At 46.1% G+C, this 16,663-nt stretch overlaps 1 protein-coding gene across 3 annotated transcripts in view; it reads right to left on the reverse strand.

The window, feature by feature from the left end:
- The window catches only part of AHCTF1 (AT-hook containing transcription factor 1), a 1,100,496-nt gene that overhangs the window by 657,456 nt on the left and 426,377 nt on the right, over positions 1-16,663 (reverse strand). For all 3 annotated transcript variants that reach the window (XM_086927206.1, XM_086927204.1, XM_086927205.1), the window contains exon 26: positions 10,726-10,803. In XM_086927206.1, coding sequence (XP_086783332.1) covers positions 10,726-10,803 — 78 coding nt within the window. The remainder of the gene's footprint in view (positions 1-10,725; positions 10,804-16,663) is intronic.

Consider the following 16,663-nt stretch of genomic DNA (forward strand, 5'->3'; position numbering starts at 1 on the left):
AGCCCCCGGTAGGCTGGGTTCACTTATGCCCTGGGTACCTATGGTACACTGTACAAGGACTTACAAGAGTGACCCAATACCAATTGGTACATGCACCTGTCAATTTAGAGAGAGAACAGCTAGGCTGTGGGTCTGATTAGCAGGCCCACAGCCAGGGAAAGTCGTAAACCAGTGAAGCAAGAAGCAAAAATCTGGGGTGACCATAGGATTGCAGACCCTACTCTCCTACACTTGTGCTTTGAAAGGCTGAGGTAGGTGTTGCATTAGGGTCTCTAGCTGGTCGTAATGAGCCCTGTCGTACTGAGCCAGTAGAGCTTGTGTATTAGCTATCCTCCACGAGTTGAAAAGAAATGAAGGGTCTAGAAGGAGAAGTCCCAAAGTCGTTTTTCCTCATTGAAATGGGGGACTGAGGTTGAAAGTCCAAAGGCCTCTTTTTCCTATGCAGGATGGTAACTTTGCCAGTCTGTGGGTCAATAAACATTTTTGCTTGGTCGTCTGAGGGGTCTGGGTGGAAGAGTTCTTCCTCAACAGTCCCGGGTTGAGCCTTAGGCTTTGGTGTGTAGACGACTTTAGGTTTAGGAACCGGCTTTCTCGGCTCAGGGCCTTTTTTCGGGTCAACTGTGTCTTTCGGGTCGACGCGTTTTTTGTGCTCCGTAGGCTTTTTCGGAGAAGTGTTATCTCCAGAGTCGATGTTTTTGTTGGAATCGACTGGAGTCCTTAGTTTTTTCGGCTGAGCGTCTTTCCCGGAGTCGATTGTCTTTTTTGGATCGACTGGCGTCTTCGGATCCGGTGTTTTCGGACCGAGACTACGTTCTGGCTTGGACGCGTGCTTCGGTGTGGCGCCTTTTGTTGGGTCGACGTTTTTCGTTGCCGAGTGCTTGTTCGGGTCTGCGACCTTCTTTGGTTCGGCGCCCTTGGGTTGTGTGGCCTTGTTCTTTTTTTTAAGTTCAGTAGGATTTTATTGAATTTTGACAATGGAGAAATACATACAAAAAGTGAAGAAATAATTCATTAAATTACATGGAAGTGAATAATAACAATCATAAAAATACAGTCACCAAAAAATACATCACAATATATTATTGTCAATCAAAGGATAACTCAATAGAGGGGAGGAGGGAAGGAAGGGGAAGGGAAGAAGAGAAAGGGAAATATATAATTCATAGCACAATAACTTAGATAAATAGAGTTACCAATAAGATATTAACAATAAGAAAACAAGAATCATAACTGTACATACGAATCTATAGGAGACCAAAAGGACTGAAAATGTGAAGAATTATGATGAACACCTTGTAACGATAATTGGGCACCTTGTTCTGGTCGACAACGTGTTTCGCCTCCACACTTTTGGGCTGTACGGCCTTCTTGGGGTCGACAGTCTTTTTCAGCTCGACGCTCTTTGGCTGTGCGGCCACTTTCGGATCGACGCCCTTCGGGTCGGCGACCTTCTTTGGCTCTGGAACCTTCTTTGGGATGGTGTTACTGGGCCCTGGGGTTTCTGAAGGTTTTGGTTTTGGAGCCGAGCCGGATGGCGGGCAGTCGAAACTTTTTTATAATCTTGGCTAAGGTATTTTGGCGATGCCTTGACCGGAGCCGTTGTTATTGGGGTAGATGATGTTGGGGGCAGGGTACTCAAAATTTGGCCCGGCAGGATCTCGTCATCGGAGTCCGAGTAGTCCTCTACGGTGACTATCTCTAGGTCCGAATCCGGCGCCTCTTGTAGTTCCTGGTCGTCATCGAAGATGTTGTCCGGGTCTGGTGCCTGTCGCTGCATTTCTTGCCTGGCTGAACATCGGTGTAGGAGAGTAGGGTCTGCTATCCTATGGTCACCCCAAATGTTTGCTTTTTGCTTCACTGGTTTCTGACTTAATGTGGCTGTGGGCCTGCTAATCAGACCCACAGCCTGCTGTTCTCTCACTAAATTAATACCAATGCACTCTAGGTGCATTACAATTTGGAACTGGTTCACCTTATAGGTCCCTGTAACAGTGTACTCCAGGTACACAGGGCATAGGTGTATCCAAGGCCTACCAGGGGCTGCAGCATGTATTGTGCCACCCCTGGCCTGGCCTCCATATTTGACACAACTGGCTGATCACTCAGCTGGGGTAAGTTGGTGTAATCACCTCTTACTTAGATATAGTATCCCTATATCTAACCCTAACTGGACACATGTTAACCTATAAGCCACTCCTATGGAAGGCCTCAGCAATCCTGGAGGCAGAGTGCTTGGTTTCATGTGAGATGACGCTCTGGCACGAGCTGAGCCCGTCTGCAGCTGTCGGGAACAACTCCCTTAGCTGTTCCGGGATATTGCCATACCATATACTCTTAAGTGCATTATAATCCTCGCGGTTATATGCTAACTTTGGTTTGACTTTATCAAAACATGTCGAGTAAGGTGTCATACGATTTGGAATACTATCCCCTCGACAGTCCTGTCGACGGGGATAGCATTCCACCCGTCTAGAGGGACACGACATGTACATAACCTGAACCCCGGTTAAAGTTAACCCGAGCCTCAGCATCACAAAATGGATGCTGCCACCACAGAAACAAGTCTGACCTCCTGCTGCTGGGAGTCCTTCCAGGGAGGGAGGCTTGGACAAAGGGTTTCCTGCCTTAGGAGGTGCGAGCAACACCCCCAGACAGGATTTTGTGTATTGGGTAGGACAGGGCTGAATAGAATCGGACAGGGCTGAATAGAATCAGACATGCCTGGGGCACACAATGTGTCCTCGTGCATAAGCCAGTCCAAACCGGTGCTGGGGCTTTCCAGCCCCAGTCCTGGCACGGAGCTGGACAAAGGAAAGGGGGTGTAACCACCCCCCCTTCATGGTCCCACCCAGAGGAGGGGCCTAGCAGGTGATCCACCCCTCAGATTGGGAATAAGAGTGGGAGCAGTGCCATAGCACCTCCGATCATCCTGAAATCGACTTGAAACTAAGAAGCCGCCTGGACTTCGACATTCTGCTGCACAGAAGACTGAAGAGCATCTCACTTGTGGCCAAGGAGTGGCCACCCTGTGAACACAGGCACCATCCAGCAACTCGACGTCTGCTTTGCCGCCGCCTCCTGCCGGAGCCCGAGCCCAGAGCCCGACAAGACCCAGACTCCCAGACATCTCAGAGCCCGATCCACAGTCCCTGCAAAGAAGAGACCTGTGGAGGCACTGAGAGACGTGGGACCGGACATCTTGAAAGACCCCCGAGAAGCTGACTGCGCAGCACCCGAGGCACCCTCGACGCTGTGCTTTGGGGTTTGAGAAGCCCCACCACCGAGCAGTATTTGCACCGAAGATCAGCCTTTTGGCCTTTAGAAAAGTTTTGTTTCGCTTTCGAAGTTGGAGTATAGGAGTTTGCATCCGAACGCAATGGCGGAAAAAAACAATCTGAGGATGAAGAGGATGCCCATGTGCACTGTAGTCCAAGGGAGGAGTCACCTATCTCGTGATACTTCGAAAACTCTTCCAAGACCACAAGTGCAATCATCCGGACCCAACACTAGGCGGCGATCTATGCACAATATATGAACTCAGCAGCCCACATGCCTCGAACCTAATTGTCTTTCAGATATGGATTGTCTGAGCCAGCAGTTAGCACCATTGTGGTGCTCTGTCACCATGTGTGGATGCCATCCACAGAACTCGCACTAGAGGTACAGGCATCCCTTTTGATGACTCCTGTCTGTCCAGCGAAAAAGATGATTCTGCCTTAGAACGCTTTAAGGAATGAAGGGTCAATGCATGCTCTCAAGGTCTTTCTAACTCTGCCTAACAGTTTCCACACTAATTCAAGAAATGCTGAGGCCAATACTGGTTAATAGCGTACAGGTAACATCAGTCTCCCCAGGCCTCTCAGCAATCACCTCAGTTCTTTTATAGCCAACATAGATCTGGTGGGCAATGCGCAGGTCTCCAATGGCATCGTTTTGTTTGAAAAAAGTTATTCGATTCATAAGAATCATACATAGATAAAATGATAAAACAGATTTTAAAACTTTCCATATAAAATTTTAAACATATTAAATATATCCAAACAACATATAAAATGTCAAAACATGATTATCCATAAAGTCCATATTCTATATATTCTATATCAGTCCAAGGATATCATGATAACAATTATACCCTATGATTGCTTAAAGCCCTTTTTCTCTGTTTTCTTATCGCGATCCATACCTTTTCCAATGGTATCACTTCTCTGGGTTTCTGTCCCCTGCGGAAAGACTTTTTAGATTGCCATTAGCATCACCCACACACCCCGGAGGAGGATGGATCCGTACTTTCTTCAAGGGTGGCGATTCATCACATTTGACCGATGGCTCCTCCAGATCTCTCAGCATGGCTATACCAAACAGTTTCTTTCAGCCTCGTCGCATAACCCTCTCACATCAGAACAGTCATCAGTGGAGAACTGGTTCATTCGCATGCGAGAGATGAGCTTTACTCTCCAAAACAGCTATTAAGAGTGTTACAGACTCAGAAGCTGGGGGAGGGGAGGGGAGCTGTTACCTCATGCTGAAGTGTAGTGTAGTTCCTATATTCCCAATAGGCTCCGCGCATTGGAATATTATATACTGTAGTTTAGACGTAGGACTGAGGTCGACTAGGTCTCTACCGAATATATTAAACTTAATAGTGAGTGCCAGCTAGCTCAGAGGTCACTAGAAACTCTCTCGAATAAACAAGGGATTAGTTTCTGACAACCGCATAAACATGACAACTTTGTTTCCCAAGAATAAGAAATCAAATCTCTAGAGTCGGGGAAACAATAGATAACTATTTTACTCAGTCAATCGTGCATGCTTCGTTTCACCAGAGAAGCAGAGAAATAGAGAGACAGGCGTTTTCAATAAAAGTATTTATTGAACAGTCTTCTTTCTCAAGCATTGGAAATGAACTGCTACAATCTTAATATAAAGTACAAGGCATATAATACAAACAGTATTATAAAGTAGTACTGTAAAAGCATGATATGGTTTCTAAGCCATAAAGTGCATAAAATGTATAAAATACATACAGTAATAAATAATGACTAAAAGTACTCAACTGGTGCTTCTAAAATACGCCTACCCCGGTGTACCTAACCGAAGTCTAGCACAAGGGAAAAAGTAAGTGAGGAGTAGCTTAAGTTTAGTAGTTCTCTGCCAGGAATCTATTCCAAGATTTCTCCAAGAGGTCTAATCAGCTCCGTACCTTGGTTTTAGAATGAAGGAGGTCTTGTATCCCTCTCTCAGGACTCGATTTCCCAGATACCCGCAAGGGTAAGCCGGAAACACTGGAGTTGGATTTCTCGGCAAGAGAAAAGACAGCGTCTCTCTCAGTGCGTCAGTTGGAGGGTCGGCTTGCTTCGGCACTTGCTGCTGCAGGGCGTCAGGCAAGTAGATAGTCTATCTGCTCCAAACCACTGTGTCCTTGTATGGGCAAACCTAGGCATATTTATACTTTGAAGGTGCCGAGTTTGACGCATGTTTGGATTTAATAACGTCACTCAAAAGCTAAATTCTTGGAAAACGCCAGGAATTCTTGGAGAACTTAATATTCAAGCAGGGGGAAGTCCCTAGCTGCTGAAGGCAGGTTTTTCCAAGAAATTGTTGGTGATTCTCGGAACTTAGTGGAAGTAGCCATGCCGTATTTGGGCTGTATGGCTTAGGCCAAATATGGTAGTGATTTCTATGCCTATATAAGGATATGATAAAGTATACCTATATAAGGGCATGAATCGGGAAAATTACACTAGGGTCCTAGACTCATTTACAAAAGAAGGATGGAGAGATTCATATCATATGAATACCTTACTATAGAAGGACACATTCAAAAGGTTGATCTTGGCCCAGGTTCTTTCTACCCTAGATCTGGGAGAGTGGAAGGTAGCCTCAGACCTGTAAGATGAGTATATTCATATACCTGTACTGCATTCCCACAGATATTATCTCTGGTTCAACGTAGGCCAGTAGTATTTTTGATATGCCATTCTCCCCAATGGCCTCACCAGTGCCCAAGGTTGTTCACAAAAATGATGGCAGTGGCAGCCGCCCTTCTTTGGAGTTCTAGGATACCAGTTTCCCCCAACCTAGATGACTGACTGTTAAAGGCGGCCTCACCACAGTCCGCCATAGACAACTTCCAGACTACAGCAAATCTCCTGACATCGTTGAGGTTCGTGATCAACAAGCCAAAGTCACAGAGACTATCTTGCAGAGACTTCCTTTTATAGAAGCTGGCCTGGACACTGTGCCTGTAAAAACCATCCACCCGCTGCAACAAGTCCAACATACTCAGTCCACGATACTGATGTTTTAGCCCTTGTCTTGGATACCAGTGGGAACACCTTTGAGGCTTTCTGGCCTGTTATCCTGCTACATACTGCTTGTTGATTACGCCAGGTCACTATGTGGCCTCCGCGGGTGACATATGTGGCCTCTGCAGTGGTATCTGAAGCCCTTGTGGCCCCAGCACCAAGGCAACTTGTCAGATGCCATCCAAGTTTCAAAGGTGCCTGCACCCAGATCTGCAGATCAGAGAACTTTGGTCTCTATCCAAAATCTGGCCGCGCATCAATCTATTGGAGTTGCTTCCCATTAGTCTAACATTAAAAGCCTTCTTGCCACCATTCGAAAGGAGGCTTGCAGAACTCCCCACAGAGAATGCCACCATCAAGTGGTACCGCAGCAAGCAAGGTGGAGTGAGGTCCTATGTAAAGAGAATGTGCACCCCTGGAGTTGCTTGGCATCTCAGGGAATACCTACATAGTGGACCAATTATTGATAAACAGGAGCTCAGCCAATGGTGCCTGGAAGATCACAAATGGCATCTGCATCCAGAGATGGCACAGGGCATCAACTGACTGTGCGGAGAACCTTGGTTAGATCTTTTACAGCTGCGAGAATGCAGTCTGTTAAAATGTTTGTGCGTTGGAGTTTCTGCAAAATCTCTTGCTAGGAAATGCTTTGTGGCTGGAGTTGAGTACGGGACTCCTGTACGTTTTTATGTTTCTACATCCCAGGACTAGAGTTCTGAAGAAAATCAGAAGTGAGTGGGTCCAAGTCATCCTAGTGGCTAGGGAATGTACCACGAGAATGTGATCAAGTACTTCCGAACATAATCGTCTGCCCCATGTCAATTAACATTCCAATAAGATATTCTGTCGCGCCGGCAGGGCAAGGTTCTGCACCTGAAACACACACCCCATCGCACTAGCTGGAATGTTCACACACACACACACACACACACACACACACACACACACACACACACAGACACAGACACACACACAGAGGCATGCTCAGGTCGGAAATTAACACCCTGGATGTTACAATAGGTGTCTGGCAAGCAATTGGGAGAATTACAGACAAGCTTCCCCTATATGCCCCAGCTTTATCATTGGCACATCATGCAGCGCTTACAGAGTCACAGGAACGGTGCTCAATGAGGTTACTCACAGAGGCTGGCATGGATCGAATGCAGGATGTTTATCCTGAAGGGCACTTTATAACAGTCGAAGACATACAACACATTTACTAATCAATCCCTGCTATTTCAGTTAACGGTGCACAGCTTGAAGCTCACAGTTAAAACACACTACACGACATTCCCTGCAGAACCGCCTACATCAAAAGCCCTACAGCTTCTCCTAGTAGCACCCACATGGCGCCAGATGGTCACCAAACTATACAGAGCTGTGAGAGAGGAGAAAGTGAGTGATACTGATAGAAGTCTGAGCCGCTGGAATGAAAGACTTGACCCCCACTGACATCACTGGAATGGGAACATATCTGTGCCCTTACGGGCAAACTTACTTCCAATGGCAATTTGAGATTCATACACTCAAAATATATTCAACAGGTATACCACACACCACTCAAATTATATACATATGGTCTAAGGTACACAAGCAACTGTAAGAGATGTGGCTACTCAGAGGCAGACGTCTGGCATCTGGCATGGTACTGCCCGCCAGTGGCTCAATACTGGGAGGAAATATTGAACTATATTCAACATATGTCAGGAGCTACAATAAGATGCAACACCCGTGGTCCACTTGTTGAGTTATATGTCTCAACTGAAGGAGACGATAGGCAGGTTTGTGAGACTTGCCCTTTTATTGGCAAAACGACTAAGGGCGCAATTAACAGTGATTTATTCACCTCCTGAGAAGGAAGGGGTGAGGAAGGAAACCTGCATCTCTTTATTAGCGGTCAAGGTTCGGTCAGCCCAAGTCACCTGAACAGACCTTTAGAGCAAGCATAGGAGGGGGCTCCTCTTCCAGGTTTTGATGGGAAAGGCATTTTCAGTGATGTCAGCGAGTGGCAGAGCTGCGGCCCCAGATGAGATGTGACCAGTGCATCCTGGCTGGTGCCATCTAGAATTGTCCCAGCATGTTGTGCAAAAGGGTTGGGATGAGGCATGTTAGGGTTGTCCAGGAGTGCCTGGCTTCTAAAACATTGTACCCCTACCTAAAAACTGTTGCACAAGGGGGAGAGAGTGCTTTATGTTGGAGCTGGACACAAATTGGACCGCGGCAGCCATAGACTATTAGAAGGAGGAACACCCTGAAGCCCTCTTGGACTAAGGGCTCTGCCTAAAGTTGATCTCAGGACTAGTGGGTATCTCTCTGGGACCACGAAAGCTGGCCCCCTTACACCTCCTAAGAACTAGTTAAGGGAAGAATTAGACTTTTTCACCCACACTAGAGGAGAGAAGCAACAGAGGACAGAAATGGAGAAAGGCTGGCGTAAGGAGCCAATTTACTGCAAAGTGTGCAGACTTAGAGGCCAGGAGGTGAGACAAAAAGCTTCCAGGTGTCTAGGGCTTGCCACTAGGAGCAATATAAGCCCAAGATAACGCAAAACGGCCCAATGGGGATTGAAATATGCAGGGGAAAAGGTTTTGAACGTTGATCTTCCACACAAGCCTGTGCTCTGCTGTAACGTTCGCAAGATACCCCCACGGGGGCCAGGTCCCAGTAGATAACAAGAGGGACTTCCCAAGAACTCTGCAGACCCAAGGATCGCGACTCCCGGGCCGGTTTATGTATATGTGGGCCCAGGATTCCATCTCTGGCCCCCCACCACTAAATAAGTGGGGTAGTGCTTTGCGACGCCCCAACCACCCCCCAAAAGAAAAAGAGCCAGGGAGCCAACTCTTAGCCCTCGATGTAAGCAGCGAAGAGGAGAGGCCCAGGGCCCAAACTATAAAGGTTCAATGGGGGAGGTGGCTGCCACTCCCCAGCTGGGGTAGGCCTGTCCCCCCCCACTACCCGCACCTGGGGAGAGTGGGGTGGCCACCACATGAAGTACACACTGCCCACAGGAGTGGGCAGGTAGAAGAGCACTGTTGGTTCCAGTGGCAACACGGAGAATGCTGGCAGGTTGGGGAGCTGGGCCGGGCAGCCAAGGGTAGGCTCCAAAGGCTGTCCCAAACAAAGGAGCCATGCGGGGTGACTGGGCGGGACCAGGCACCCAAATAAAAAAAGTAAAATAAAGAAAGCCGCCTGCTTAGTATGCAAGCTCCTGGAAAGGAGTGCCCTATTACTGCCTTGCGGGACTGAAACTGGCCACGCATTTCCTGAGCGTAGTGGTGACCCCTGTACAGGAGGGGTACCATCGTCCTAAAGAGATAATGTAAAGATCAAACAATGTGGGTGCCAAGACTTCCAGCAGATAACTGGGAACCGGAACACCTGGTCAATAGTGTTTATTTTCTCACAGACCCCAGCCTACAAGTCTGACCTGAATGTCCCTTATCAAGCCCTGAACCCAAAAAACAACTTGCCTACAGAAATTTCTTTGGGTCTTGTCGACGAGACTGATCAGCGTGTAATTTGCCAGATTGTCTGTTTCTCTCTTCTAGGGAATGGGGACAATAATATCTCAGACAGTTCCTCTCCACTGGCTATAGCATTGCTAAGGGTGTTCGGATGGGGATCCAAACTAAAGGCTCAGAGGAACAAATCACCTGGTATACTATCATGGCTGTGAGCGTTTACCCACTGCATCTGTTGGATAGCTGACACGATTTCTTTAAGTGAGAATATAACCGTTTGGAAGGTTCAGGGCATGCTAATTGCGTTCCAGGGAATGTTAGGTTCTGCTCATTGCAGGTATATATTCTCGACGGACAGAAATCCCTTTCTTTGAAGAGACTACGGAGGTCAGGTACCCATTGCTCTGCCAGCACGAATGAGTTAGGTTGGGGTTGATACAACCAGCTTCCAAAGGTGATGATTCCCCATAAAGACTGTCAATTTAGGTTGTAACTTGTCCCTTGCACACTGGAAAAATTTGGAAAGAAAAAAAGCAAGAGAATGAGCCCAGATCCGTGAAGGCACGAAAGAAAGGAATTCACATCAGTCTGCGGAGATAATGTATATGTAATAGCTCCTCCAACACATACTGGAGAAACGGATCAATGCAGAGTCGCATAACACCATCTACTGGCACACAACGGAAGTGCTGTTAAAAATTCTCCAGATCCAGTCTGGGTCTGGGGGTATTCACAAGGTCAAGAATGTGCAAATAGACGACTCCATCAGAAATTACAAATTTTAAACTGGAATTATCCCAATCTGAAATATGTCGAAGAAAAAAAAAAAAGGGATGGTCCATTTTTGTTCAATATTTAAAATACAATGGAGAATACATTCTCAATTATTGAATGAATCGAAAGTAAAAGAAGAAGTTGAATAAGCAAATGGATAGCAACACAAAAACACGACATACCGTGACATTCGTTGTGATGCATTGGTGCTGGGAGTACCAACAAAAGGCTCTGGTGCCAGTGATTCTTCTTTATAAAAACTATTTGGAAAATAAAAAATTAAGCTGGTTACTGTAGTTTACACAGCATTTTCAGTTGTCCACACAAAAAGCATCTACAAATTAATTTATATGCCTTGCGCTGGTTACTGTAGTTTACACGGCATTTTCAGTTGTCCACACAAAATGCATCTACAAATTAAATTATATGCCTTGCAAAATGTTTTGAAGAATAGTACCCTTCTGCACATATAACCCTGATAACACAATGATTCTTTCACCTTACTCTTCCTTTACCGATCATCTGTGAGTAAAACTGAATAAAACAACATATTGCACAAGTAACTTACCTTCGGTAACGATATATCTGTAAGAAACATTAGTTAGAGTTAGATTCCTTACCTTAGAATATCCCCAGGCGTCAGACTGGATCCGGAAAGTTTTCATCAGCAGTACCCCTGCACGTCGGTAGGCGTCATCTGCAACTCCGTGTCCGTCATCGGCGTTGTGATCGCCAGGATGACGTCGTCGGAGTACTTAGATGCCACCCGAACCCTCGGCTGAGTCACGCGACCGGCGAGGGGAGTCAGAAGAGCAATGTTGCCTCTTCGACTTACTGGAAGAATTCGAGCCCGACGAGTGGTGATGGCTGCGGCTCCGCGACCGGTCCTTCGACTGGGACCTTGAGCGGCGCAGAGCCGCCTGCCGGAGCTCGACAAACTTACGGGACCGCTCCCACCTAGCTCTCGAGGTCAAGGCCCGGCAGTCGGGGCACAACTTGTCGTCGTGGTCGGCCCCGAGACAGTAGAGAAACCGGCGGTGGGGGTCAGTCACTGACATCAGATGGTGACAGGCGTCGCACGGTTTAAATCCATGCACCCATACCGGCACCAGGAGTTGAATCGACTCGAAAAAGATAGTCAAAATAGACCAAAAAGTTAGTCAAAAAGAGACTAAGGGTACGAGCTCTTCCCGGATCTGCGCTTGCTGGCGTGGAAAAAAGAAGAACTGACATCAGCGCATGAGGGCGGCGTCTAAGTACTCAGACAACGTCATCCCGGCGATCACGACGCCTACCGACGTGCCGGGCTACTGCTGACAAAAACTTTCCGGATCCAGTCTGACGCCTGGGGATATTCTAAGGTAAGAACCTAACACTAACGTGTTTCTTTCAGATTCTATTAAATTGGTGTCATTATTTTGAAAAACTGTACTATATTTGTTTTACATCAAGCTCTCTACAGTCCTGCTTGATATCAGTCATGGAAAACCACTTAGGTCAAGGTAAACAGCCATATTGATCTGTAGACTCCTGTAAAAAAAATATACAAGGCACGCAAGCATATCTGATCAGCTTAGTACTCCAAGAAGAAGCTGATCATCACTGAGGATCTCAAAGAGAAAGCAGGTAGAGACTTAATAATGAAGAGCCCATCCATTTGAAAAGAGACATTCTAGATGTATTGAGCAAACAAGATAACACATCTGTGCAAGATATGTAATGTAAATACCAATTTATAACGCGCGACAATCGCTCCAAGGAGCATCTAGGCGCCCAGAAAAGACCACCAGATGTTAGGTAGTTCCTATGCTTACTTGACCGAGACCCGAATTACACTAGACTTTGGGCAGTCGTGTCTTGTAGATTAAAGATCCAGGTTTTTAGGTGTTTACGGAAATCTATTTCTTTATCCAGTGATCTCAACTGGGGGGGGGAAGGGTATTCCATGCTTTTGCTCCCAGTACCGCCAGGGATTTACCCCCTCGAGTTTTAAGTCTGAAACTTGGGACAGTAAGCAAGTTGGCCGTTGAAGAACGCAGTGCTCTGGTTGGGCAGTATCTGCTGAATTTTTTCCTCAGGTAGGATGGGCCTAAGTTGTGGACCGCTCTAAAAGTAATTAAGAGTACTTTAAACAAGACCCTTTTTATAATAGGCAGCCAGTGTAGTGCCTTAAGGGCTTTGGTTGCAGATGATCTTTTCGGCCACTTTAAAAGATATATTGTATCACAGAGACACCAGAGGCATACAACTTGTACTTTTCCTGAATGTTTCATACTGCTATTTCCTCATCTACCCAATAAACAAACTATGAGTTAAGAATGTTTTGAGGGTTGGTCAGAAAATGCAGACTGTCTAAGCCAAGCATTGCAGCTCAGTTAAGCCATTCCTTCTCTTTGACCCGTGAAGTCAAACAATATTTGGCTACGGCACTAGCGGACAGATGACTCCTTGGAGAGAACTTACAAATAAATAAATAAATAAATTGACAGTGCATTTTCTGTAGGTGCCAGCTTATTTCATGCCTCCGAACAAAAGTATGATGGAGTAAAAAGAAGATATGTTTTTGTATGAAGAGCCTGCTTGTTGATGGCAATAACTTCCCAACATGAACAATGACATAAAAATCATGAGGAAAAAGAACAGGTGACTGACAGAATGCAGAACAATGCCATATATTCACCCCCTTTACAGAAATCTGGGCCTAAAGCCGTCGTCTTTTCTCCACATGCCATTCCTGTTTGAACCCAGCCATATGCAAATCCGTCTTGACCCTGTGCCCAATGGGAACAGTCCAGCCCGAACTGCCAGACCTGGTCCTCCCTGGACTGGAAACACGCATCCTAGGATCGTTTTCGCTGTTTCGCTCCTCATCAACCAGGATTGCTTGACTCCAGTGGCATGGAGAGCACGGACCCACGTCTGGCCATACCCGTCCCACTAGGGGTGACAAATGTATGAAAAAAGAACAGTTGATGGACAGAATGCAGAACAATGCCATACATTCACCCCAGTACAGAGATCTGGGCCTAAAGCCAACTTTTTCTGCTCACCACGCCATTCCAATTTGAACCCTGTCATATGCAAAAGTCTTGACCCTAAGCCCACAGGGAGCAGTACAGATGAACTGCCAGGCTAGGCCAGGCCCTCCCTGGAAACAAGCATTCTAGGGTCAGTTTTGTGGTTTCACCCCTCATCAGGTAGGATAGCTTGACTCCAGTGGCATGGAGAGCACGGGAACCACGTCTGGGCATACCCGTCCCACTTGGGGTGACAAATGCAAAAAGAACAGTTGATGAACAGAATGCTGAACAATGCCATACATTCACTCTAGTACAGAGAATGATGGATTTAACCCAGATCTCTTGACTGGTGGTGAATGTTTTGATTTGTTCTGCATTCTGTCCATCAATTGTGTGTCTTTTGCTTTATCACCCTATGTGCATGGGCTATGCCCAGACGTAGGTCCTGGGCTCACTGTGCCACTGAATTCTAGCTATCCGGGCTGATGAGGGGTGAAACCACGAAACCGGTCCTATGATGCTTGTTTCCGGTCCAGGGAGTACCTAGTTTGGTAGTTCGGGCTGGACTATTTCTATGCGGCACAGGATCAAGACTGATCTGCATATGGCCAGGTTTAAACTGGGGTGGCATGCCGAGCAAAAGAATGATGGATTTAACACATCTCTTGACTGGGGTGAATGTTTTAATTTGTTCAGCCATCCGTCTATCAATTGTGTGTCTTTTCATAAAAATCTTGAGATCAATCATATATACATGGAGTTCTGTTCTAGAGAGCAAAGTAGGGTGTTGTACAATGGAGCCATGTAGAGTGCAGTAGCATACATTGTAGTGGCGTGAAGTTGAGTACCATACAGTGGAATAGCGTTCAGTGGAATACTGTACAGACTAATAGCGTACAGTGGAGTATAGAAGAGTGGATTGCCATCAAATGCATTATCATGGACTGAAGTGTTGTAGAGTGGAGTGCCATACACTGGAATAGCATACAATGTAGTGGAGTGGCGTGCAGTGTATTAGCGTACAGAGGGGTAGCATACCGTGTGGTGTGAAATAGCAAAGTCGCGTACAAAGGAGTGGCACCAATGGAATAGCCTAGAATGGAGTGCCTTAGAGTGGGCAAGAGTAAATTGAGTGGCATAAGGAAAATGCTACTTACGATGGTATGCATCTGTTCTTGGCATGTGGAGCTGTAGATTTGTATATTTGTGCATAGATCGCCATCTGGTGTTGGGCTCGGATGTTTGCACTTTGTTTTGGTCTTGGAAGAAGCCTTTGTAGTCACGAGGTAGGGGACTCCTCCTTAGGATGATAGTGCGCATGGGCATCAACTTCATCTCCAGATTGTTTTGCCATGGAGGGGTATGATGGAGTTAGTAAGAAATAGAAAAGGGCGTCCATTTGTAATGTATCTAAGTAAGATAGTACTGGAACAGATAGAGGTATCCAGGGAGGCGGGTGGGCATATACGAATCTACAGCTCTACATGCCAAGAACAGATGCATACTGGTAAGTAGCGTTTTCTGTTCGAGGCATATGAGCTGTAGATCGTATACATGTGCATAAACTATACAGCAGTTACCTCCTTAGTGGTGGCTATCTTTATCCGTTGCAGTGGTTTGAAAAAGTGTTCTTAATACAGCCTGGCCAACACTAGCTTGTTGCTTTGCTTGCACGTCTACACAATAGTGTTTTGTGAACGTGTGTGGTGTAGAACAAGTAGCTGCTTTGCAGATGTCATCTAGGGGAATGTTCTTTAAAAATGCCAAAGATGCCCCTAAATTACGTGTGGAGTGAGCATAGGGGAAATAGTTAAGATGTGTTTGGCTTTAGCACAGCATATTTGGATGCATTTAACAATCCACTGTGCAATCCCCGTTTTTGAGATAGGATTGCCTTTATGAGGTGGGGAGAAAGCCACAAAAAGATGTTAAGTCTTTCTAAAGGATTTTGTTCGTTCGATGTAGTAAAGTATTGCTCTTTTTATGTCTAGCGTGTGAAGAGCCCATTCTGCTACGGATCCTGGTAGAGGGAAAAACACCAGGAGTTCTACAGACTGGTTAAGGTGGAAAGCAGATACAACTTTAGGTAAAAATGTTGGGTTAGTCCTAAGAACCACTTTGTTATGATGAATTTGGACAAATGGTTTTTGTATGTTTAATGCCTGGAGTTCACGGACTCTTCTGAGAGAGGTGATCGCAACCAGGAAAGCTACTTTCCAGGTGAGGAATTGTAATTCGCATTTATGCATAGGTGCAAATGGGGGACCCATGAGTCTGGTAAGTACCACATTTAGGTTCCATACTGGAGAGGGTGGAACTCTAGGTGGAATTATTCTTTTAAGTCCTTCCATAAATCCCTTGATAACTGGTAACCTAAACAAAGGCTGTCTGTTTTGGAGATAGGCTTCTATTGCAGCGAGATGTAGTCTAATAAATGTGCACAAATGGTTACATTGTTGTAGATGCAAAAGGTAACATGTTTTGAATAGAAGCATCTAGTGGATTGACTTTGTTATTTGTACAGTAAATTACACATTTTTACAACTTTGCGGCATAGCAAGCTCTAGTGGTAGGACGTCTAGCCTCTTTAATGATGTTCATGCAGTCTGGGGTGAGATTAAGGTAGCCAAACTCTAAGATTTCAGGTGCCAGATTGCAAGGTTGAGTTGACTGGGATCTGGTTGACTGATCACTCCATGGTTCTGAATGAGACGCTTGGGTGAGAGGCATAGTTTTTGAGGAGAAACTACTGATAGTTCCAAGAGGGTTGTGAACCATGGCTGTAGGGCCCATGTTGGAGCAATCAGGATCATTGTGAGGGAATGCTGTTTGAGCTTCCGAACCACTAGCGGAATGGGGGGGAGAGTAAGCTAATTTGCCTTACCAGTTCATCCATAGCGCATTGCCTTTGGACAATGAGTATGGATACCTGGATGCAAAGCTTTGCATGTTGGAATGTGGCGAACAGGTCTATTTCTTAGTAGCCCCACATTCGAAAGAATGGAAGCAGAACTTGAGGATTACGTTCCAATTCGTGGATCTGTTGTGTTTGGCCACTGAGTAGATCTGCAATTTGATTGTGTACTCCTGGTAGGTGTTC

This window comes from Lissotriton vulgaris, chromosome 6, assembly GCF_964263255.1.
Source record: "Lissotriton vulgaris chromosome 6, aLisVul1.2, whole genome shotgun sequence".
In the NCBI taxonomy this organism is placed as follows: Eukaryota; Metazoa; Chordata; class Amphibia; order Caudata; family Salamandridae; genus Lissotriton; species Lissotriton vulgaris.